Genomic DNA, 19,108 nt, shown 5'->3' on the forward strand with positions numbered 1-19,108 from the left:
GCTTCAGTGGCACTTGTAGAATTCTGACATAGTATGAACAAGAACAGCCCAGTTCAAAAAAACCACCCTTACTTTCACACATATCAGATTGTTACACTCCCACAAGCTATCATTCCACAAGCAGTTGTTTAAGGGTTGAAAAACTAAATGTTGAATTGGTGTGTCTCCACTGAATGGGTTTAAGTGAATTTATCAGTCTCTCTTTGGCCAGGGTGTGACAAGAATGAACAGGAGCTCCCGAATCCATTACATGACATCACCATATGGAGTTTAACACTGCATGACAAAACCCAGATCTATAAAACGAGCACACAACAGCTATATGTCAACAGTGTCAGACATAGCATCACATTTTAAGACAGGAACAGACAAACAACCCCAGTTTAAATTAGTTGTTAAAGAGTTGTGTTTACTAGCATATGGCTGCAGGCGCTTATGGACCAAGCCTCACCTTGATTAATGAGTTAATCTGAACAGAAACTATTAATGGGAGCATCAGTACCTCTTGTAAAACTGTGATGGGTAAAGGTATTGATGAACAGCATAGCGCCCTCATCGTGCGCTCTGATCGTGTAAGCCGACAAATTTAATTTAGAATTAGGGATTCCACATCTTGTTTGTAATGTGTGGGCCAGGGGGACTAGTTCTGTCCTCTCAAGTGTGTTTGTGTGTGTGTTTGTTTGTGTTCCAGACAGGGGTGTGAGATCTTAGAGGTACAGTCTCCTAATTCCAACTCAAATGGAGCACAGGTCCTTAATGGCCACACCAAGTCACCAGCAGGGGGTGACACAATCGTCATCAGCGACAGCGATGAAGACAGCAGCCCCCTGCACCCCCCCAGAGCACAGGTCAACGGGTCAGTAGCAAATGAACTCAGATTGTTGTGATACAAACCAGTCCTGACTTGATTTCACTGGTTTAATTTCCTGCAAATCCTGTATATGTTGTACACCAGACACAGGCGGCCATGGGGTGTAAAGAACATACAGGTTTTCCTTTTCCAGGAAACATGGTCGCTCATGTCTCCACAACCAAGACTGTGGACTCCTACACACCACCACATATTCCCAAGTGTTCAGATGATACTTCTATTTTAGCACCTGTCAGTTGTAACTTCATGACAGCTTACCAGGGATGGAATCCTTCATTCACTTCACCTTCCTGTGTAGCGAAAACTCTCTGCAGTACAATAACAGACAAGATTAGGTGGCACTTTATTAATCCCAATGGGGAAATTTGGCTGTTGCAGCAGCCGGTAAGAAAAGAGCAGATACATTACTTAAAAGAGGTACACCATGGATAAAATAACAACTAATTTACAATTTCATTTAGCCGACACTTTTATCCAGACATACATCTGAGAGGTAGGTGGCTTGTATGTCATTAGGAGTCCTAGCCACGGACTCTTATGGGTTTGAACCCCCGATCTAAGGCGGGAAAGCTGGCGTTTATCCCTACCGAGCTATCCAACTGCTAGATATCTACAAAAACAAAACAAGTAGACCTTGCAGGTGTGCCTGATATTCAAGTAAATTTGTGCAAAATACACATGTTTTAAAAAAAAAAGAAGAAGTGGCGTTTCATGCAGGTCACCATCAGAGGCAATGTTGTAAAGACTGAGGGTGGCCAGCAAAAAAACCATCTGAGGTGCTCCTTGGTGCTGCTGGGTGGGATGAGCCAGTGGCTAAAGCCTCCTACAGACTGTGTGATTGTACTGTAAGTTTATTCAAGCCACACTGTGTGATATAATCTAATAAACGTGGGCACGACATCAAGTGTGATGTGTGTAGACTGTACGATGATAACACTACTGAATCACATTAAGGGTGATGTGTGTAGACTGTACGATGATAACACTACTGAATCACATCAAGTGTGATGTGTGTAGACTGTATGATGATAACACTACTGAATCACATTAAGGGTGATGTGTGTAGACTGTACCAAGATAACACTACTGAATCACATCAAGTGTGATGTGTGTAGACTGTATGATGTTAACACTACTGAGTCACATTAAGGGTGATGTGTGTAGACTGTACGATGATAACACTACTGAATCACATTAAGGGTGATGTGTGTAGACTGTACGATGATAACACTACTGAATCACATTAAGGGTGATGTGTGTAGACTGTACGATGATAACACTACTGAATCACATTAAGGGTGATGTGTGTAGACTGTATGATGATAACACTACTGAATCACATTAAGGGTGATGTGTGTAGACTGTACGATGATAACACTACTGAATCACATTAAGGGTGTCCCAGGTTGTCTTCGGTCACAAGACCTTGATAACGGCCGTCTTTGAACTGTCTCACAGTGCCACATAGGAGCACCGTTTGGAGCCACAACCAAAGACATAACCACGTTTAGTCATCTTTCATCTGAGACAGCCCAAATCACACAGTTTGTAGGAGGCTTAAAGGAGATGCTGAGTTCATCAGAGAGAGGATGACGCTGGTTTTGACCCTTGTCTTTCTCTGCTGTGACCTCCATGCTGTCAAACCACACAACTGGTCTTCCTGAGCAGCCTGGTGAGCCTGTTGGCCTCAGCAGTCTTACAGTTTCAGTCCAGTGAAAATCAGGTTTTCCAATCCTATTTTTTAACAGAAAGTTTACTGTTGAGTCCGCGGTGGTGTAGCGGTCTAAGCATCGGCTTTGTGTCGATGCAGTTGCCGGGGTTCGCGCCCCGGTCTTGTCAGATCCGACTATGGCCGGACTCGATGAAGCAGCAATAATTGGCAACGCTGTCTTCGGGAGGGGGGAGGACTCGGCTTGTGTTCGTCACATGAATGCGTCTCTGGGTGTGTCGGAAAAAGCAGTGGTTCGGCCTGGAGTTTCCTTGTCACGAAAGTGGCGAGGCGTCTCCTTCGAGACTGCCGGCCGGAGAGATGCAGTTGGCGAACGCATGCAGTACGAGGGTGGAGTTTGAACTAAAACTAGGGATTAATTGGCCACTAAATTGGGAGAAAAAAGGGAAAAATCCGAAATAAATTAGAAAAAAAAGAAAGTTAACTTTTAAGTTAACTTAACAGTTAACTCTTGTCCTGGTTGTCAATGTAATTTAACCATTTCAGAAACCCATCAGCTTCTGGTAATAAATTACATCATGTGATACTCTGATTTGATTGGCCAGTCAGTGAATTGTTATTATCAGTCTTGTCAGCTGGTCTGGTTTTGAATAGTTGCCTAGCAACATCATGCTAGTTAGTGAGCTAGCTAGCTATCAGTAAAGAGTCTTGTGAACTCAACCTGCTGAGCCTGTGTTCAGAGAAGGGGCGCTAAAACAGTTATAACAAATTGAATGACTCTCCAAACATTAATATTTCACATTATTCAGCACTTTAAAATGAAGTGATTTCAATTCAGGCACCTTTAATAATGCGCCCACACACCACAGTGAAGAAAAGGGAACTGGTGGAACATCTGGAGTATCTTGGTGGACATCTTTAAGGAGCCAAGTCTCCCGATGAAGACAGCCTGCTCCGTTTTTTGTTTTTTTTCTGTACAGTTCATCAGTTTTTTCCTGTCTATTGTTCAGATGGTCCTCCAGAAACTTGTATATTTCCAAAACCACGGCTGTCATCATGAAGTCTGACACTGTCCACTGTCCAGACACCATCAATGGGAAGGCAGCAGAGTAGCTTGATGCTTTCTTGGGATTGGGATGGAAGGTGATGCCATCTTGGCATCACCTTCCATCCCAATCTGCATTTAATTCTACATGTCACAGACATTCCAACACACACAGTCGAGACTGTTGGAGGAAAATTCGAGGTCATTTGAGTCAAACAGAAGCTACGGACTACTGCTGTATCACAGCGACTATCTGTGTGTCAGGATGACGTGTTCACTTGTGTCATGTTACTGCTGTGTTTCTCTAATCATGTGTGTGAAGGTCTACTCAAAGGAGGGCATGAGCCGTCTGTCTTTCAGACTGTCTAATGGTATGTGGCTGTGGTTTTCTGTGTATGTGTGTGTGTTGGGGGGTGGGGCAGGAAGAAGAAGTCTCTGAATCCATCAGCGTTTCGATACAAAGTGAGGATGCTGAAGGCCGAAGGCAGCAAGCCCTTCATAGTCAAGGCAGCTCAGATCAGGTCAGACTGACACCCACACAGTTGTGTCTGCTTGGTGTTTAAATGTCTGCACGTTGTGTTGTAGGATGTGCATTACACTCACTCTGATGTCCAACACTTGTTGTAGCACGTGCATTACACTCAGTGTTGTCCAACACTTGTTGTAGCACGTGCATTACACTCGGTGTTGTCCAACACTTGTTGTAGCATGTGCATTACACTCGGTGTTGTCCAACAGTTGTTGTAGCACGTGCATTACACTCAGTGTTGTCCAACACTTGTTGTAGCACGTGCATTACACTCGGTGTTCTCCAACACTTGTAGCATGTGCATTACACTCGGTGTTGTCCAACACTTGTTGTACCACGTGCATTACACTCAGTGTTGTCCAACACTTGTTGTAGCACGTGCATTACACTCGCTGTTCTCCAACACTTGTTGTAGCACGTGCATTACACTGTGTTGTCCAACACTTGTTGTAGCACGTGCATTACACTCAGTGTTGTCCAACAGTTGTTGTAGCACGTGCATTACACTCGGTGTTGTCCAACAGTTGTTGTAGCATGTGCATTACACTCAGTGTTGTCCAACACTTGTTGTAGCACGTGCATTACACTCAGTGTTGTCCAACAGTTGTTGTAGCACGTGCATTACACTCGGTGTTGTCCAACAGTTGTTGTAGCACGTGCATTACACTCGGTGTTGTCCAACACTTGTTGTAGCACGTGCATTACACTCGGTGTTGTCCAACAGTTGTTGTAGCACGTGCATTACACTCAGTGTTGTCCAACACTTGTTGTAGCACGTGCATTACACTCGGTGTTCTCCAACACTTGTTGTACCACGTGCATTACACTCAGTGTTGTCCAACACTTGTTGTAGCACGTGCATTACACTCGCTGTTCTCCAACACTTGTTGTAGCACGTGCATTACACTGTGTTGTCCAACACTTGTTGTAGCACGCGCATTACACTCGGTGTTGTCCAACACTTGTTGTAGCACGTGCATTACACTCGGTGTTGTCCAACAGTTGTTGTAGCATGTGCATTACACTCAGTGTTGTCCAACAGTTGTTGTAGCACGTGCATTACACTCAGTGTTGTCCAACACTTGTTGTACCACGTGCATTACACTCAGTGTTGTCCAACACTTGTTGTAGCACGTGCATTACACTCGCTGTTCTCCAACACTTGTTGTAGCACGTGCATTACACTGTGTTGTCCAACACTTGTTGTAGCACGCGCATTACACTCGGTGTTGTCCAACACTTGTTGTAGCACGTGCATTACACTCGGTGTTGTCCAACACTTGTTGTAGCACGTGCATTACACTCGGTGTTGTCCAACACTTGTTGTAGCATGTGCATTACACTCAGTGTTGTCCAACAGTTGTTGTAGCACGTGCATTACACTGTGTTGTCCAACAGTTGTTGTAGCACGTGCATTACACTCAGTGTTGTCCAACACTTGTTGTAGCACGTGCATTACACTCGGTGTTGTCCAACGCTTGTTGTAGCATGTGCATTACACTCGGTGTTGTCCAACACTTGTTGTAGCACGTGCATTACACTTGGGGTTGTCCAACACTTGTTGTAGCACGTGCATTACACTCGGTGTTGTCCAACACTTGTTGTAGCATGTGCGTTACACTCACTCTGATATCCAACACTTGTCGTAGCATGTGCGTGCATTTCACTCACTGTGTTGTCCAACACTCCACTAACATTCACGCTTGCCAAACTTCTGTTTATCCACGTTGTCTGTTTTGTTTGTGTATTTTGTTTGTCTTTCTTTGTGTGTGTGTGTGTGTGTGTGTGTGTGTTGTGTTTGTGTGTCTGCAAGTGTGTGTGTCCATGTGGTGTTTTTGTGTGTATGTTGTTGTTGTGTGTGTATTGTGTTTGTGTGTCTGCATATGTGTGTGTCCATGTGGTGTTGTGTGTGTGTGTGTGTTGTGATGATTGTTTGTCTGCATGTGTGTGTGTCCATGTTGTGTTGTGTTCTGTTGTGTCTAAGGATGCACCAATACCACTTTTTTTCAGACCAAGTACAAGAAGTTCCAGTGGGGTACTTGCTGATGCTGAGTACTGATATGAGTACTTAATAATACTGTGACAGTTGTTAACATGACTTTGAAAACATTTTATTTTCATCACATGTTCCTCCCTTTCTTACTGTAACAAATGAAATATGATACATGGTGTTGTTGTTGACATTTTAACATTCAGCTGTGTTTTCCTGAACAGATGTGGCGCTGACTGAGTGTGTTGCGTGTGGTCTTGTGCCAGCCGTGTGTTCTGAGAAGATGTCTGCATGCATATTGAATGTTGCCAGGCGATCATGCAGCCGGTTCTGCATGCATATTGAGTGTTGCCAGGCGATCATTCAACTAGTTCTGCATGCATATTGAGTGTTGCCAGGTGATCATGCGGCTGGTTCTGCATGCACATTTACTGTTGCCAGGTGATCATGAAGCTGGTTCTGCATGCATATTGAGTGTTGCCAGGTGATCATGCGGCTGGTGCTGCATGCGCATTGAGTGTTGCCAGGTGATCGTGCGGCTGGTGCTGCATGCACTTTGAGTGTTGCCAGGTGAACATGCGGGTGGTTCTGCATGCACATTGAGTGTTGCCAGGTGATCGTGCAGCTGGTGCTGCATGCACATTGAGTGTTGCCAGGTGAACATGCGGGTGGTTCTGCATGCATATTGAGTGTTGCCAGGTGATCATGCAACTGGTGCTGCAGTGTTTGGAAACATAGGCTATATTAACTGGTACTGAATTGATGCACGTTGATTTGATTTATTTTAATGTGCAAAGGAAAAAACCCACAAGCTTGCATTGGTGCATTGCATTGCCTTTGGTACAATGAGGTGTTTATTTTAATTATCTTTAAACAGCTTGTACTCGTTTTTTACACATTTCTGTGTAGGTTTTACCTGTTGAAGCATTAGTGAAGCAGAAAACACTGCTGCCACGCAAACACAGCACACAATTCAACACAGTCATAGTGTAGCAGGTAAAAAAAAGAATGCTCTGCAGGCGTCCAGGTAGCATAGTGGTCTATTCCGTTGCCTACCAACATGAGGATCGCCGGTTCGAATCCCTGCGTTACCTCTGGCTTGGTCGGGCGTCCCTGCAGACACAATTGGCCGTGTCTGCGGGTGAGAATGGATGTAGGTATGTGTCCTGGTTGCTGCACTAGCGCCTCCTCTGGTCGGTCGGGGGGCCTGTTCGGGGGGAAGGGGGAACTGGGGGGAATAGCATGATCGTCCCACACGCTACATCCCCCTCACTGTCAGGTGAAAGGAAGCAGCTGGTGACTCCACATGTATGGGAGGAGACATGTGGTAGTCTGCAGCCCTCCCCGGATCAGTAGAGGAGGTGGAGCAGAGACCGGGATGGCTTGGAAGAGCGGGGTAGTTGGGCAAATACAAATGGGGAGAAAAGGGGGGGGTGAAATCCCCCCAAAAAAAATAGGAAAAAAAACCCCGCTCTGCCCTGCACACGTCACATGGCGTATTGCATCCGTGCCCGGGCTGTCTGCCCTCGTCCACATTACACATGCTTGTACCTTTGGCATTTCTTGCTCCGTTTGGACAGATGACGTCCATGTTTTCAAGTGTTTCTTTGCTGCTGTGCTGTGTCATCTGTCTCGTCCCTCCCCCTATGAATGGCAAAGAAAGCACTGCTCACTTTTCACTATTTCAGCAAGCGTTGTCTGTTTGGGTATCGGGTGCGGTTTTAGTTTTATGAGTACAAGTGAGGGCAGAAATGGACCAATAACTGATAGCGGTGTCTGTTCATCCCTGGTTGCATCTTACTTAAAGCAGCGAGACACGGTCGCACTTACCATATTGTGATGTTAGTTCTAGAATAATGTCCAGCTGTAGAGCGATGTGGTATAGTTGAGTCATATTGTGACGTTAGTTATAGAATAATGTCCAGTTGTAGAGCGATGTGGTCTAGTTGAGTCATATTGTGATGTTAGTTATAGAATAATGTCCAGTTGTAGAGCGATGTGGTCTAGTTGAGTCATATTGTGACGTTAGTTATAGAATAATGTCCAGTTGTAGAGCGATGTGGTCTAGTTGAGTCATATTGTGACGTTAGTTATAGAATAATGTCCAGTTGTAGAGCGATGTGGTCTAGTTGAGTCATATTGTGACGTTAGTTATAGAATAATGTCCAGTTGTAGAGCGATGTGGTCTAGTTGAGTCATATTGTGACGTTAGTTATAGAATAATGTCCAGTTGTAGAGCGATGTGGTATAGTTGAGTCATATTGTGATGTTAGTTATAGGACAATTTCCAGTTGTAGAACAATGTGGTCTAGTTGAGTCATATTGTGATGTTAGTTGTCTTTTTTGGAGGAGGGTTTTCAGAGTTTGTAAGCTTTGGACCATTCGGTCTAATGATTGAAAATGGTCTCTTATTACAAAACAATCAACCTCATTTCTTCAAAGTTATTTTCTCCTGAGTGTGGGTTTTGCTGGGTTCTTTTGTGGCTTTAAGAAACAGTTCAATGATTTGTGTTTTCAGTCGAAAGAAGAATGTCTTGTCAAGGGAGAGACTGAAGCTGCTGTTCAAACAACACTGTGAACCTCAGTTTGGAACCATTGCACTCAAGGTAGGAACCACAACACCCTGCTGCCCCAAATAAACTGCTGCCCTAAATATCCTGCTGCCCCAAATATGCTGCTGCCCTAAATATGTTATTACCCAAAGACAGTAACCTGAAGTTGGTACCCTCCTCCTCTGTAGACCATAGTCAGTTAGGGTTTAATGCTGTTAACTGACCATCTCACAGTAACTCATTCCTACCAGCAGGTCCTGGTAAGGTTGAATAAAGTTTGTTTTTTAAATAAAGTATTGGAAATATTTTACGTCACCAGCTCCGAGATGCTTTTCCCCCTTTTTTCCTCCCTTCTTTTGTTGATGAAAGTTTGTTTCGCCTTTGTCACGTTTATCCTTGTTACATCTAGACCCACCACCAGTCTTTGTCTGTTGCAGTGTCTTCATTGACTGGCATAATATTTTTATTTATACCTTTAGCTGCTCTCCAAGACTTTCTAACAATCCACTTGAATCTAAATCCAAGATAATTAATTTACTGATTTGTCATTGTAATTGTTTTAAAATCTTAATGTCTCTGTGTATTCCAGCCATCTACTGTAGTTAAATACAACCTGGTAGAAACCACCTTCTCCCATTTCTTCCCTGATGAGCCCCCCCACTTCCCCTGCAGCCCCCCCGCTAAGGGGCGGGGCAATTGGCCTGAAGATGGCGCACCTGGACAGGTGAGGCTGTGGGTGTGATTTGATGACAACAGTAATGGATGGATATCATTAGGAATAGATTTCAGACACCTCGTCAATTCTGCTTCAGCTGTCAGAAACAACTCGCACCTCTCCTTTAATAATGCCTCTCTCCTCCTCTGCATGTACTCTGATAACACTCCCTTTACTGACACTCACGCCATCTACTGCCTCTCGCGTCTCTGTCATCCATCATCTTCCTGTCTATCTCTCACTTCTCTCTCATCTATCATCTTTCTATCTCTGTCTATCTCTCACTTCTCTATCTTTCTATCTGTCTGGTGTGTCTCTCACTTCTCTATCATCCATCTTTCTGTCGCTCTGGTCTATCTCTCACTTCTCTATCATCTTTCTATCTCTCACTTCTCTATCATCCATCATCATTCTATCTCTCTGGTCTATCTCTCACTTCTATCATCCATCATCTTTCTATCGCTCTGTCTATGTCTCACTTCTCTATCATCTTTCTATCTCTCACTTCTCTATCATCCATCATCATTCTATCTCTCTGGTCTATCTCACTTCTCTATCATCCATCATCTTTCTATCGCTCTGTCTATGTCTCACTTCTCTATCATCCATCATCTTTCTGTCTCTGGTCTGTCTCTCACTTCTCTATCAAACATCATCTTTCTATCTCTCTATGTCTCACTTCTCTATCATCCTTCTGTCGCTCTGGTCTATCTCTCACTTCTCTATCATCTTTCTAACTGTCTGTCTATCTCTCACTTCTCTATCATCCATCATCTTTCTATCTGTCTGGTCTGTCTCTCACTTCTCTATCATCCATCATCTTTCTATCTCTGGTCTGTCTCTCACTTCTATCATCCATCATCTTTCTATCTCTCTATGTCTCACTTCTCTGTCATCCATCTTTCTATCTCTCTGGTCTGTCTCTCATTTCTCTATCATCCATCATCTTTCTATCTCTGGTGTATCTCTCACTTCTCTATCATCCATCATCTTTCTATCTCTCTATGTCTCACTTCTCTGTCATCCATCTTTCTATCTCTCTGGTCTGTCTCTCATTTCTCTATCATCCATCATCTTTCTATCTCTCTGGTCTGTCTCTCACTTCTATCATCCATCATCTTTCTATCTCTCTATGTCTCACTTCTCTGTCATCCATCTTTCTATCTCTCTGGTTTGTCTCTCATTTCTCTATCATCCGTCATCTTTCTATCTCTGGTCTATCTCTCACTTCTCTATCATCCATCATCTTTCTATCTCTGGTCTATGTCTCACTTCTCTATCATCCATCATCTTTCTATTTCTCTGGTCCGTCTCACTTCTCTGTCATCCATCATCTTTCTATCACTGTGGTCTATCTCTCACCTCGCCATCATCTTTTTATCTCTGTCTATCTCTCACTTCTCTATCATCCATCATCTGTCTATCTCTCTGATCTATCTCTCACTTTTCTGTCATCCATCATTCAATTCAATTTATTGTCATTAAAAACAATGTGCAGGCACATATTAAAAATGAAATGAGCGCTGTGGCTTCACCAAACAGTGCAAGACAGACACAGACAAACACAGCAAACACAGTATTAGATATACACACATGAAGACCAAAAGCTAAAAATAAGTTAAAACAGAGCAAGAGTACAAAATATTTAAAAATATCTACAGACATTCATTGGGTAGCCAGGTTCAGGTAGGCATCAGCTTATGGAAAAGAGCTGTTTTTGAGCCTGGTAGTGCAGGCTCTGAGGCTCCTGTAGCGCCTCCCAGAGCGCAGGGGGGAGAACAGTCCATGGTTGGGGTGGGTGGGATCTGCTGATGCTGAGACCCCTTCGACCCCTTCATCATTTTGAGGTCATAAGGTCTCTTGTTTCGGTTGGGAATGTATAAATTTAACTGCTTGTTTGCTGTTTACAGCTGAGCTCCTCTGTGCTGAAGGCATCAGAGGAAAAGTTGAAGTTGATGCAGCAGAAGGATGAGATGATTGCCGTTGTCCAGAAGGCCAAGCTGAAGAGGGAGAAGGAAGATGCCGTGCAGATCAAGAGGAGAGAAAAAGAGGACAAGGAGCGGCTGAAGGAAGAGCACAAGAAAAGGTTTGAGGAGGAGAAACAGAAGAGGAAGGAAGAAAAGGAGCGTATTAAGCAGGAGAAGGAGAGGGTGAGTCGAGACGGAACTCTGCAAGATGTCATATGTGGCTAAAAGTAGACCAACCGTTTAAACACCACCCCCTGCCCCCCAAATCTGTTCAGGAGAGAGAGAAGCTGAAAGAAGAGAAGAAGAAATACGCTGAGCGACTGAAGCTCTGGAACAAACCCAGAGAGGACATGGAGTGTGATGACCTCAAAGTAAAAAAGCCTCATTTTAAGACATCCTTTTTTTCTACAGTCTGTTGTCATTTGATTTAACTAATGACTGTGTGTAACTCTCCAGGAGCTGCCCTGCCCAGCACCGGTCCAAACCCGCCTGCCAGCCAACTTGTTTGGAGACGCCCTCATGGTGCTGGAGTTCCTGCGTGCATTTGGAGACCTGTTTGACCTGAAGGATGAATTCCCTGAGGGTCTTTCTTTGGGTCAGAGAACTCTTTAGTTCCCCTCCACTGAACTAGACTATGGTACCACCACAGTTCGGTCAGTATGGTATTTCATTCTAAGTTGTGATAGGTTTGGTTAATGGTAACCATAAGCTGAAGGGGGACCCACACATTTCATCCTGGACCTCTTTCAAGTGTTACCACACAAAACCAGAGTGCGTTGGTACTGTACCATAGCTACAGCAGGTCCATTATGGAAACAGCTTGGAACTGGTACTGGTTCCTGCCATGGCCGTAGTAAACCCAGTATGGGTACTGTGAAATACAAGGCCTGTCCCAGAGACTGTGCTGTGTGAGTTTGTAACGGTGTACTGCTCATCTCTCCAGAGGTTCTGGAAGAAGCATTGGTTGGTTGTGACCCGGAGGGCCCGCTCTGTGAGCTGCTCTTCTTCTTCCTGACAGCCATTTTCCTGGCTCAGGCTGAAGAACAGGAGGAGGTTGCTAAAGAGCAGTTGGCTGAAGGTAACGTATGTGTGTGCACACACACACAGTACTATGTGTATGTTTGCATCGTAGTCAGTGGTGGACTGTATACTAGTGGACATGTTACAAAATTGTTTTATTGCAGTGATGTGTAAATGGTTACTATCAAAGTTGTGAAAGAAAAAAAGGCCAGCCCTTGCTGGAAATACTGTGAGTAAAGCTTGTAAAAAATGACTTTTTTCAGAAAGCTAAGCAGTGTTTCTACCTGTGAGTCCCTCATTTTCTGCTGCCAAAGCACTATGAAAAGCTATGAAAATGAATTTTATGTCACACTGCTCATCCTTACGATGAAGTCACACACTGACAGGCAATTATATGAAGGGGTGTGTATGACAGACGGGTGTCTATATCAAGGTGTGCGTATGACAGACAGGCGTCTGTATGGAAGTATGTGTGAGGGTAAACTGCTTCTGTATCCTGTAGAACTGTCTGAGGTTCTGGATGATGACACTGACCCAACCCAGTCTGCAATCAGCGCTGTGGCCTCGCTGGCTGCTGCCTGGCCGCAACTCCACCAGGGTAAGACACACACACACACACACACATGCTCCACATGCACAATCCACACACTTAACATACACATTTCATAAAACTTCACATACATGTGCGTGCGCGCGCACACACACACACACATATTAGGGTCTTACATGGAGTTGTGTGTGTTATAGGCTGCAGTCTGAAGCAGTTGGATCTTGACAGCTGTACTCTGTCAGAGATCCTGCGTCTTCACATCCTGGCATCAGGTGCTGATTGTAACCACAGCAACGCAAAGTTCCGCTACCAGAAGCAGGGCGGGTTCGTGTTGACTGATGACCCCTGTGTGGAGCTGCGATTGGAGGATCCTGCACTGCTGAAGAAACTTACAAGTACCACTGTGTACGACCTGAACCCAGGTCAGCCACATTATTTCCTTTAAACTAAATACTCCCCTCATGAGCTTCCCAACAGAAATCACTTGACTCATTTACTTCCAGTCAGTTCACAGGTTGGAGCTTTGATATATTTGAATGAAGTGTGAGTTTTGTGTGTTCAGAGGACAAGCTGAAGATTCTCCATGCCCTGTGTGGGAAGCTGCTGACTCTGGTAGCAACTAGAGAACTGATAGAAGACAGCGCTGAAGAGCAGAGAGCCGCCAGACATGAACTCCGAGATATCAAGGCTGAACAACACCGCAGAGAGAGAGAGGAAGCAGCACACAGGTGTGTATACACAAACCATCATCATCATCATTAAAAAAATATACACACATATACACTATATTCAGCTCTTGTTTTGGTTTGTGTTCAGTACCGTCTCCTTGTAAGAAAGGTTCTGGCATGAGTCTTGGTCTGGTTTCTCCCTGCATGGAGTTAGCATGTTCTCCTATGTTCGTGTTGGTCTCTGCCACATCTAAAGACATGGCGGTGTTTGGTATCAGATACCCTGCCAGCTCCTCTGACCAAGACCCCACTCCTCATCATAGTTGAATGAATGAGTCTTTCCACGGCGATTAATCAAGAATTTCTATTGTCTATTCTTTTTATAAAGTCAGATGGTAAATTGGCTCTTCCACTGAAGTATGGTTTCTCCCACACCTCCTGGAAACCTGGAAATTGTATATTAAGTTTCTAGTCATGGAAACCACCTGGAAAGTACCAGCACATCTCTAGTTAACAACTCAATACAATACAGACAATTTGTTTGGAGCAGCTTATTGTACACAAAACATAGTAACTTCCCGACAAACAAATAACACAAACAATAAATAACATTCCAGGGAGCTAACTGTGGAATAAAATCTATAAGTACTTAATGATATTGATTGGCTAGATAAACTTAGTAAACACAATAAAATGATCAGATTAAAAAAAAAACTAAGAAGCATTTATCAGTCAATTTGCAGAGGGAATGAATGATTTAGAATAACAGGTAGTTTTACAAGCAGGTAAAACATAATAACACCTTGATGGCAACAGAGAAAATTCACTTGTTAGAACTTGTCCAGAAGAAGCCAAAATACTTGCTGCTTTCTGGAGGATTTGTTGGTTGCAAAAAGAATTCAGATCTTTTTGTTTCACTCTGCTGATCTTAGAACAGATTTTAACAATGCTGTTCAGGCTGTTTCTGTGTTTTACCGTGAGGCTGTGAAACTAGCAGGTAAAAGAAAAACTCTGAAGACTCTCAATACAAGATTGATAAAAGCGAAAGAGAATGACAGGACTGACAGAAAAGGAATTTAGTTTACGGAGAAGCTGAATTCTCTGTTGCCCCTGTTTCACAATAGCCTCAGTGTTCACATCTAATTTAAGGTGCTCATTGATGATAGTGCCCAATTATTTGTATGATGTAACCATTTACACACTTTCATTATGTATGATGCACTCTTTGGCTGCATCTCTGCTACGTCTAAAATCAATAATCAATTCCTTGGATTTAGAAACATTTAATTCCAAGAAGTTTTTATCACACCAAGAAATAAAATCAGTGAGCGCATTGCCATGGACTGATTCTGAACCTCGGAGGAGGGTCAGCAATGCAGCGTTGTCAGAAAATTTGACCAAATAGCTACCCTGCTGATTGCTCCTGCATCCATCAGTGTACATAATAAAAAGGGTGAAAGGAGGCATCCTTGTGGTGAGCCTGTGGCCCTAGCTACAGAGTCTGAGAGATAGCCATTTACAGACACCTTCTGCTCTCTGTCAGTCAAGAAGTCTCAAGATCCATAACACAAGCTGATGAGGCAAATTAAAATCATATAACAACCTATCTCATCAATCTCATCACCTATCTATATCATTTCCCCTCGGGTATGAATAGAGTATTCTGATCTATTAAAAGATGTGCGCCATCATATTGAATGCTGATGAAAAGTCAGCAAACAAAAGCTTGGCATGGGCTTGCGGCTTTTCCAAGTGCTTATACAGGTTATTATGTATAAAAAGTTTTGCATCCTCCACACCTCTCCCTGCCTGGTAAGCAAATTACAGTGGATCAAGTTTTTCATCCACAGGTAACAAAACAAGGTTTTTAACAATTTTCTAAAATGTTCATTACTAACGATGTTAGTGCGACTGGTCTAAAATCATTAAGTTGCCTAGTATTGGTGTTCTTTGGGACAGGTATCACAGTAGAGGATTTCCAGATAGCAGGGTTTTGCTTACAGTCAACTGACATCTGGAAGATATGGTGGAGGACACCGCTAAGCTGGTCAGCACATTATCGCAAGGTGCGTCCAAAAATGTGATCTGGATCAGGGGCATTCTTGAGGTTTAGCCATTATAAAAGATCACTAACACATTCCTGAGTGATGACAATATCACAGTCAGAAGACAGAGACTGTCTAAGGCCAGAGATGTTTTCAGAAAAGTTGTGTTTTTCAAAGACGGAATAAAAGTCGTTAAATATATTTGGGAGATCAGTCTAGTTTGTTCCCTCAATTTTAAGAGGTTTCCTGTCTGAGTGATTGAGGACAGATTTAATTCTCCTCCAAGCTGCCTGCAGATCACCGCTGCTGTGCTTGTGCTCCATCCTATCCTCATACATTCTTTTAGCTTTTCTTATCTCATTCCTTGCTTCTTTGGCAATTTCCTTCTTTTCCTGGCTAGTCCCTGTATAAAAAAATGCATTTCTTCTTGTTGATGCCATTTTTAAGTTCTTTAGTAACCCATGGTTTGTTATTAGGGAAGACAGTAATTTTTACAGGGAATATTGAAGTCCACACAGAAGGGTATGTAGGAAGAAACAGTTTGTGCCAGTTCATTTAAGTCAGACCAGGAGCTATAGAAGACACCCCAATCTGTAAGTCAAAGTGAGCTTGTAAGCTGGCAATGCTGTTTTCCCTCCAGCATGTCACTGTTTTTAGTATTTCTCTTGTTGTTTACAGATGGGCTTGTAGATCAGCAGAAGAAGTACACTGTTGTGGTAAGATGCTCCAAAGGGAGGCCTAGGCAGAGATCTGAAAGCGCCAGGCACTGAGCCATAGCGCAGGTCAATAGCGGAGTTCTTCTTGGTAGTTGTACAGGTATATACTGTTCATATGTTTTCAGTGACTTATGTACCTGGCAGTGATTGAAATCTCCTAGAATAGGACCCAGAAGCTGTCCTATCCAGACCGAGTCCAAAACGAGAAATTATTGAGAAATACTACTGTAATGAGAGCTTTACTATTTTAACCTGCTCAGCTTTTCTAGCATTTAAGGTACTGATTTATCATCTCACGTGATGCTATTAGCTGGTCAAATCTGCATTCCAAGTCAATCAGTGAGTGAGACAGGAGAGACAAGACGAGACAGTTGGAGAGAACAGAGAAGTGAGTCAGATAAAAGAAGAATAATTTCACATGGCATGCTCGAAAATAAGAAAAGTAGACAGCGAAAATAGGGCTTTCAATCAAGAATCGACAGACTGGTACATGTTCATTCTTCCCACAGGCAGTTCAAAACCTGTGTCTCACATATGCTCCGAGACCATGACGATTATTAAAAGTGGGAACATGAAGCGCCACTATGAGACAAAGCACAAAGCTTTTGAGCAAACCCGCTGAAATCAGAACTAAGTGCACAGAAAATACACAATCTAAGAGGCCAATATGATCGAGCCACAAGGATCCTAACCCATTCACTGCCCAACAACATGCTAACGAATGTTCCCTGAGAGTTGCTTGGATTTTGGGTCAACACAAGAAACCATTTACTGATGGAGTCGTTGTGAAGGAGTGCATGAATGCAGTAACTAAAACCTTACTCGAGGGAAAACAAAAAGAAGAGTTGTGTGTAAAAAATCAAGCAAATACCGATGTCAGCATCATCAGCCACAAAAAAAAGTGAAATGTTAACAGAGGATCAGAGGATATGCTAGCACAGCTGGATGAAGCAATTCATGAGGCACCATGTGTGGGCATGTAAGGAGAATGGAGAGTTCTGTGAAGACCTGTTAGGTGTAACACCCCTTCAGACCAGTACAAGAGGAGAGGACATCTACCTGGCCATAAAGGAGATGTTAATGAAGAGAGGAATAGGGCCTAAACAAGTGGTTTCAATAACCGCAGATGGAGCCCTTGCCATGGTAGGTAGAGAGAAAGGAGTCATGGCAAGAATGAAAGAGGACAATCCTGAGCTCATCTCTTACCATTGCATAATTCATCAATCGGTCCTGTGCTCCACCCTGTCAGACGAGTATGCTGAGGTGATGAACACAATGATCAACTTTCTCAGGGTGTCCTCTTCCTATCGGCATCACATGCTCAAGGAATTCCTCAGAGAAGTTGATGCAAATGCTGATGACCTTCTGATGCACAACGATGTCAGATGGCTTAGCAAAGGCAGGGTGTTGGAGCACTTTTGGTCTATCCGAACGGAAATTGCAACTTTCTTGGCACAGGTAAAGAACCAGAAGGCAACACCATTTTCTGTCTTTTTAGAAGATGAGAAGAAGATGGATATTGTGGCTTTTTTGGTTGATATCACTTCACACCTGAATGAACTGAATTTAAAGCTACAGGGCAAGGGCAATTCAGTTTGTGACCTGATGACCGCTGTCCGCTCCTTCCAGAGGAAACTTGAAGTGTTCGAAGGACACCTGCAGGGAGACTGTGGACACTTCCCAACAGTGCAGGAACAGGTTCAGGGTAAGAGAGATGTATCTTCTTTTGTTGACTTTGTTGACAAACTGATTGTAAACTTCAGCAAACGTTTTGACAGCTTCAGCCTTGGGACAGCAGCTCGCCCTGTTCATTCAGAATCCATTCCTCATCACAGATGTCAGTGGGTTCTCAAAGGAAGTCACACAGCACTTCAAGTGGGCAAATGCTGAACCTCTCCAGATGCAACTGGTCGATCTCCAAACAGATGTGGCCCTGAAAGAGCATTTTGGAGGAACTGACCCTGCCACTTTCTGGCTCCAAATGGTCTCGGAGACGGCTTTCCCAGGTCTGAGAAAGTAGCACTGTACATCTTGACCATGTTTGGCTCCACATACAGCTGTGAGGCAACTTTCTCCACTATGAACATTATTAAAACCAAATATTGTTCCAGGCTCACCAATGAGCATCTACACATGTGTATGAGAGTGGCCCTGACACCATTCCAGCCCAGATTTAAAATCCTGGCAGTACAAGCTAGAGCTCAATTCTCTCACTGAACAACAGAAAGTGGGGGGAGTGGGATACAAGAGGGAAAGACAGAGAAAAGGAGGTGTTAAAGTAGTCCAATTGTTAAGATGTGTTGAGATTGTTTATTATAAATTTGGTTGAGACTGTTAAGATGTGAAATGGAGTTAACAAAAAAAGAAGAAACAGGGAAACTCAGGCTACACTTTTTATTTCATTTTTCTAAAATTAAGCACTTTATTTTAAGATGCACATTTTTCGAAAACTCTTTATGTATTTTATTTTTAAATGCAGCCCTGATTTTACTTGAAATGAGAAAATTATATTTGTTTATAGTAGCCTACTTGTTATTTATAATCCCTCCAGTTAAATGTGAAAACTGACAATAAATATTGTTGAAATATTATTGAAATGTACTTTATTTATTTAATTTGAAAGTCAGTTGTTGATCATACAGCCGAAGGGAATGATAGCATACTCAACTTCATATGAGTATCGCACAGTAACACAGCAAGGGCAATCATTTGATAGGAATACGCAAGGAGCAAGGAAACACATATCTGTGAAATCGAGGGCATAAAAAACA

At 43.2% G+C, this 19,108-nt stretch overlaps 1 protein-coding gene across 2 annotated transcripts in view; it reads left to right on the forward strand.

The window, feature by feature from the left end:
- The window catches only part of baz1a (bromodomain adjacent to zinc finger domain, 1A), a 61,432-nt gene that overhangs the window by 17,120 nt on the left and 25,204 nt on the right, over nt 1-19,108 (forward strand). For both annotated transcript variants that reach the window (XM_056295862.1, XM_056295863.1), the window contains exons 4-14: nt 692-856; nt 4,008-4,106; nt 8,623-8,710; nt 9,246-9,380; nt 11,282-11,521; nt 11,614-11,709; nt 11,795-11,933; nt 12,282-12,416; nt 12,861-12,956; nt 13,106-13,330; nt 13,471-13,636. In XM_056295862.1, coding sequence (XP_056151837.1) covers nt 692-856; nt 4,008-4,106; nt 8,623-8,710; nt 9,246-9,380; nt 11,282-11,521; nt 11,614-11,709; nt 11,795-11,933; nt 12,282-12,416; nt 12,861-12,956; nt 13,106-13,330; nt 13,471-13,636 — 1,584 coding nt within the window. The remainder of the gene's footprint in view (nt 1-691; nt 857-4,007; nt 4,107-8,622; nt 8,711-9,245; nt 9,381-11,281; nt 11,522-11,613; nt 11,710-11,794; nt 11,934-12,281; nt 12,417-12,860; nt 12,957-13,105; nt 13,331-13,470; nt 13,637-19,108) is intronic.

Source organism: Lampris incognitus, chromosome 16, assembly GCF_029633865.1.
Source record: "Lampris incognitus isolate fLamInc1 chromosome 16, fLamInc1.hap2, whole genome shotgun sequence".
NCBI classification, from domain to species: Eukaryota; Metazoa; Chordata; class Actinopteri; order Lampriformes; family Lampridae; genus Lampris; species Lampris incognitus.